Source organism: Cricetulus griseus, chromosome 6, assembly GCF_003668045.3.
Source record: "Cricetulus griseus strain 17A/GY chromosome 6, alternate assembly CriGri-PICRH-1.0, whole genome shotgun sequence".
Taxonomy (NCBI): Eukaryota; Metazoa; Chordata; class Mammalia; order Rodentia; family Cricetidae; genus Cricetulus; species Cricetulus griseus.
This window is the reverse complement of record NC_048599.1, coordinates 89,531,204-89,538,015: the sequence shown is the minus strand read 5'-3', so window position 1 is coordinate 89,538,015 and position 6,812 is coordinate 89,531,204. Positions and strand designations below refer to the sequence as shown.

General features: G+C 35.1%; 1 protein-coding gene across 1 annotated transcript; it reads right to left on the bottom strand.

Annotated features, from left to right (window-relative positions):
* Positions 1 to 4,625: 4,625 nt before the first annotated feature.
* Positions 4,626 to 5,576, bottom strand: LOC100764574 (olfactory receptor 8K1). Its single transcript, XM_027421200.1, has one exon. It carries the CDS (start codon positions 5,574 to 5,576, stop codon positions 4,626 to 4,628), a length of 951 nt encoding a protein of 316 aa, XP_027277001.1.
* Positions 5,577 to 6,812: the final 1,236 nt, after the last annotated feature.

Below are 6,812 nucleotides of genomic sequence, written 5' to 3'. Positions count from 1 at the left end.
TGCATATTTTAAAACACTGAATTTATTTGCTTTTGTGGCATCACAAATTTTTAATGCCTCACTTTGTAGTACTGACTCTCCTGTAACTAACCACCATGCTGCCCAAGTTCTACTTGCTTCAACCTCCTAGAAACTCAGATTATGGGCATGCATCATAATCTTTAACTTATATTTTTCCAAAGATATTTGCATTATCAAGGAGGGATGTGGTTTGTTTGTACTACTCTGTATCTACTTTGATTTTATAAATGTAATGATGAAAATGAAAAATATCCCTTTTAGATAATATGACAACAACAAAATAAAAAAATTATTTACTGAGAAAACTGCATTTTAAGAAATATTATTTCTTAATACATGAGACACTGTGATAATTCAATTTAAAAACATGAACTGCTGATCATTATTTCACACTATATTTATAAAAATATTTAAAATCTTCTGAACAAATGATAGTTTAAATATTTTTTCTACTTGATTATCATCAGTTCAGACTGTTTCAAATTAAAATAGGGTGATTTGTTTTAAGACATTATGTGGAATTTTAAAGTCCTGCTACAAAAATATGAAATATTTTTAACCAACCTGGAATTGACATTGGACTTCATGTTCTTGGTTAAAATCTCTACATGGCTGCATTCATGAATTGATTCAACTTCATAAACCTTTAAGATTCAAAATGTGAAGCACAGTGATGATAGGATCCATAAATAGTTCACTGAATCCTTGGGGAAGATGCTACAAGGATTGTTTCTTTAACAAGACTCCCCTCTAGGAATTAATCCAATCATAAACAGATACTTTCTCACTCTTTGAAAACAAGGTCTCACAGTGTATCCCAGGGTGGCTGGGAACTATCTCTCCTCCCACCTTTTGTGTACATACTTAGTTTTCTTTGATGTAGTCTGAGCCTGTAATACTGAACTGAATCAAATTCAAATCCATAGTATCTAAGGAGCATAGGGAATAAATTGCATCTGTCAAAGCGGTTCCTTTGTGCAAACATGGATTATTTAAAACCTAAGAACTAATATTCTAGCCATAAAGTAAGAACAAGCTGTATCTCCCAGAAACATGCTAATCATTCCACCATCTGTCTTCATGCTTTGTACCCTTTAATTCAAAAATAGAATAGGCACAGTCATTACCTCCAAGACTGGTATGAATGAATTTTAAACTACCACATCGATGGTCTAAGTAGAAGATAGAATGTGTAAGAGTGTTTGTGGTGCAAGTATGAAGTACTTACATAAAAACCTGGGTAATGGCTTCTTTTAATTTAAATTTAAAAAATCTGAGGGAAAAATAACAAGATGAATAAAATAATTTTCCAAGTCTTGGGTGATATGACAAATACATAGAATTATACTCTATATTTCTTATACCACATAAATTAAATTAAATTAAATAAATTAAAACTGGTCCTATTTAATGTGCATATAAAATATCCTTTCAGTGAAAATATTATTATTGAATGCATATATGTACATGTGTATATTACTAAATATAACCTGCCCAGTCTGTATAATTTTATTTGTATGTATGTTGTCAGGACTGACCATTTGCTATTGGATAAACACTTACTGTGCTCTTTCCTGAAGAAGACTCTTTCTCCTACTCCACTCTCAGGATCTCTTAATTGCCTATACTTCTTTTTGTAGGGTTGAGGCCTCTTGGGTTTTCCCTTATCTACTTGGCATGTCTATTGTTTTTCATATTAATATTTAAATAGTCATGTTCGTGAGTCTTTATAGGTATACCTTATGGCATTACTAGAAGACACATTCTCACAGCAAGCTTCCTGATCTACAGATTAATCTAAATATAGCATAGTACTTATTTAATGATATTGTTGTTCATTGATGTGAGTGAATGTGTAGATCATTGATTTTGCATTTTCTGAGTAGTGTTTCATTTCATGAATATATTTTAACTTATATTTTGAATACTATTTTGAGTATACCTACATGTAATGCAATGAGCATGGTTTATTCTCTATCTAGTAAAACAGATACATATAAATACAAAGATATGGGCATATTAAGCATGATTTAGTTGTTCAATTTATTTAGATAATCCACAGATCCCCTATATGTAAATGCATTTTGAAATATTATGCTTTGCCATTCTTGTGTCTTATTTAAAATGTCAGATCTTGTGTAATGAAGTTTTAATATACTTTAGAGTCCTTTGATTTTGTTATGAATTAAGACTGTTTTAAGTGTGAATCTTCTTTATCTAAGTTCCCCTGCAGCCTGGGTTCAGGTCCTGAGACAGGGAAGGGAGGCTGGTGGGAAAAAATGAACTCTCCTACCACTGGATGAGTTTCACACATGGCTGGCCCCGAATAGCTCCAGCTGTCTTTATTTATACATCAAAGCAAGTATGTTTTTCCATACCAACAAAAATGTTTCCCATCTTCCAGTGTTAACCTCTGCCAAAAAAAAAGAAAATATGTAAAATATGTTTTTCACCAACTTTTACATCAAAACATCTTTTTTTTATTTTAGAAGCACTCTTATTTGCATATCCTTCCTCCCCCCCCCCATTCCCTTGCCCTTCTATCCTCCCATTCTCCACACCAATCCCTCAACCCACCCCCATCCCCAGGGAGTCACATCATTTGGGGGAGGGCCCAGGCCCTTCTTCCTCTATCTGGGCTGCAATAGTATTCCTCCATAAGGAATAGGCTCCCAAAGACCATTTGTGCTCTAGAGATAAAGACTGGCTCCACTGTCAGAGGTCCCATAGACCGTCTTGGCCTCTTAGCTGGCACCCACATTCCATGGGCTTGGTTCAGTCCAATGATGGTTCCCTGGCTTTACTAGGGTCTCCGTGCTCTCACTAGGTCAGGCCAAAAGTTTCGGCGGGTTTCTCCAGCACCTTCTTGGCTCCTTTGCTCACCCTTCCTCCCTCTCCGCAACTCTTTAAACCAAAACCACCGACCATTTTAATAGCTTCGCCAAATAACAAGCCAGGTATATGCTGTCTTTACAAGTAAAAGGTGATTGACATAGGCACACATTTTCAAGAACAACAATCCCATTCAAAACATATTTACAAAAATATGGGTGTTCCGCCTCTGATCCTGTCAGCACTGAGTCAGAACAGCTTCCGGGATCTGAAGTGACAGATGGTACCCCCAAAAAAGAAACCTGAGAAGCATCAGCTCCCATAGAATTTTAGGGGAAGATACTGAAGAAAAAAAAATGGGTTTTCCAGGAGTGATCACATCTGTTCAATGAATGATTGACACAGTAACACTAAACCTGCCGAGAGATTCATCAATATTATCAGAGAGAAGAGAGAATGCAGGCCACATGATCCCAACAGTATTCTGCATTGTCCCATAGTCCTCTGGTCCTTACTGAGTGAGACTTTCCCCCACGGGCTTTGCTTCTTGACATCCATTGGACAAACACTCATATGCCAGATGGAAATTATGCCACGCAACTCCCAGCACTTTTCTGTAATCTAGAGAAGTAGCACAAACTATACATGAAACATTTTGATTTTATTCCTTGTGGACACCTGTGGTAGTAGTTTTTTATAAAAATATTAAAACTAAGTTATAAACGAAAACAAAACTTTGAGACTGCAGTTTGATTTCAAACATGTTTTATTGAATTAAGGGATGAACTGGCTAAATACTTAGGATAAAGTATTAACAGAATTTTGTTTGACTAACCATTTGTGTTTATCATATTAGTGCCTAAATATCTACCTATTCCATGCAGAAAATTAGATGTGTTTGAGAAAAATGCATCAAGGAAGACAATATATTACTATGTGACTAAAGAAATTGTGTGATAAGAGCTGAGACTATCCTGATTTTTATGGAAACATGAAAGAACCAGTGTTTCAGAGTCTACTTCATTTTATGTAAGCATTCAATATAAACAAGACACCTAGGATGGTTACACAAGTAATTCTGAAGTACCATTTATATTCCCTAAATAATCATATTACAGCAGTATGTGGCCAGATGACCATAATTTATTTGAGGTTTTCAGTCTTAAAGCATTTCATCATAAGGCTATAAACCCAAACTTACCCCTGAGAAATCTCCATGATGTCCAATAAAAATTTTTCTTGGATGAACAACTTATCCTTAATATATAAAATATGGTCTTAAGTTGATTGAATCTTTACTATGAGGGCCAATCCTTTATTTAACACTTAGCTTAGATTTTTAAAAAGTTGATTTTCTGTTGTCATGTTTTTTCTTGCCTCCTTATTTAGTTGGCATATTCTTCATGCCATAATCTTTTTTAACTTTAATATTCAATTACTACTGTAAAATGTATATTACTAAGTATATAGTTCACACTGATTCATTTTAATTAGGAATTATTTTTTCCTCTTTCAAGATTAAACAAGGAAACCTACCTTTTTCCCATATTTATATACTATAGTTTCCAGTGTGATCTTGAATAGAATTTGAAGATTTTACTTCCTTAGTACTATGTGTTCTGTTCTTTTGAGTTGGAAAAGAAGCTGGAGTTTTCATAGAAGGAATTCTCTAGGAAGAGACTTAACCTTGCTGTTTGTTTCTAACGTAGGATGATCTCATGTATCTCATGAGATGACAAAGCATGAAAACTTTGTGATTGAGTATTGAGATATTAAGTGGGGTTTCTGAATCCATGAGCAAAAGTTCTCTTAAGGGCCTCTTTTACTTCTTTGTTTCTTAGACTGTAGATCAATGGATTGAGCATAGGAATGACTAGTGTATAAAACACAGAGGCCATTTTATCAGTATCAAAAGTATGGCTGGATTTGGGTTGCAGGTAAATAAACAGCAATGTTCCATAGAATACAACCACTACTGTCAGATGAGAGCTGCATGTGGAGAAGGCTTTCGACCTCCCCTCCTTTGAGTTCATCCTGAGAATTGCCACAAAAATGAATATGTAAGATACAAGAACAATCAAGAGAGAGGAGAGTAAATTACAGCCTGAGAAAATTAAAATGATCAGTTCTAATTCATGTGTATCAGAACAGAGCAGAGATATCAGAGGGACACAGTCACAATAAAAATAACTGATTATATTAGAGTCACAAAAGGAAAGCGTAAATAACTTAATTGTAAGAAGTAGTGACACAAATATGCTGTAGAGATAGGGTACCAGTACCAGTGTCCAACGTACTTTCCCTGACATGATGATCACGTAGAGAAGAGGTTTGCAGATGGCTACATAGCGATCATAGGCCATGGCTGAAAGGATAAATAGTTCAGTGATGATAAAAATCTCAAAGAATGTCAGCTGTACAGCACACCCAGTATAAGAAATGGTATTTGGCTGCACAACAAAGTTTACCATCATTTTTGGACCAATAACTGTGGAGTAACCAAGATCAGTGATTGATAAATGTCTCAGGAAAAAGTACATAGGAGTATGAAGTTTAGAGTCCAAATGAGTCAGAATAACCATGCCCAGATTGCCCATAAGTGTGACCAAGTATATGATTAAAAATATTCCAAAGAGTGGTGCCTTGAGGCTAGGACTGTTTGTGAGTCCCAAGAGAATAAACTCAGTAACCTGGGTCTTTGCAGTGTGGTTGAGTTTCTCCATTGGGCTTGGTAGTGGCAACCTGTGTAGGGAGTAAGTTTAAGATAAGTTATTTTTGAAATGATGTAAGTCAGAGTAATTATAGCACAGTATAGAAGATATGGTTTCTTCACTTGAAATCACCGGTTCTGCTCCATTTCCTAAGTGTAGAAGACAATACTCATTCCACAAAACTATGGTGCACTGGGTTTTAAAAGGGCAGAATAATACATGTGTTAGGATGGTCTCGATTTTGTTTCCTTGTTTTGTTCTCTGTTTTGAGACTGAGTCATGCTATGTAGCCCAGGGTGGCCTGGAATTTGTATTTGTACTGTCTCTGCAACAACAGAGTCTTCTGTAGCTCTGTCTGGCTTCAAATTAACTATGTAGCTAAGGATGACCTTCTTCTCCTACTGCTTCTACCTCCTGAGAGCTGGGATTACAGGCACATGCCATCACATCTAACAATAAAGTAGTCATTTTGATAAAAGAACTAATACCTACTTCATTTGTTGCCAAGGTTTTTGAATTATGTAAAAATTATTTTATTTTATTTCTTTAAAATTTTCAAGTTTTAAAGCATACAGACATGTACACACACACATGCACAAACATAAATAAGCACACATGATATATAAGTGTATATGTATACATACATATCTATGTATGAATGTATGTATTTGGAAATCTTCCTTTTCCTTTTATCAAGTGGGGCATTTGCTTAAAGAAGCAATAACAATCACTTTACACCCTATTTTTATATACTATTATGCATGTCTTTGACTAAAGATGAATATTTAAGTACATATCAGGTTGTTTCCTAAAGTTCAAAACCTGATTCTAGAGACTCAGTTTAGAATCTCCTATCATCTTACTCTGGTTTTCTGCCACTTGTTTGTTCTTCATGATGAATCACTATTTCTAATGATCTCTGAACCATGCATCTCTCTTCTGTGAAAACAAGGTCCAGACTGAAAATCCTGACTGTTCTTATACACCCATGGAGAATTATGGAAAGAGGCCCAGTAGACAAAGTATAAATGCCTAGAGAAAGAGGAAAACAATTGTGTGCTGGATATACTTCTAAACTCTTTATGGATCTGAACTCCTGTGGTCCTCACAGTACACTAAGAAGTAGGTAGTCATGTCTTCTGTAAGCCTATAGGATGCAAATAAACTGAGGCTCAGAGGGTAGAAATATTTAACAAATGGTCACTAAAATATAAGTTTAAAGTCAAAATTCAAAAACTTCATCTAACA

Coding starts and splice junctions, on each gene's coding strand:
- LOC100764574 (XM_027421200.1), bottom strand. CDS start 5,576: ATGGAGAAACTCAACCACACTGCAAAGACCCAGGTTACTGAGTTTATT.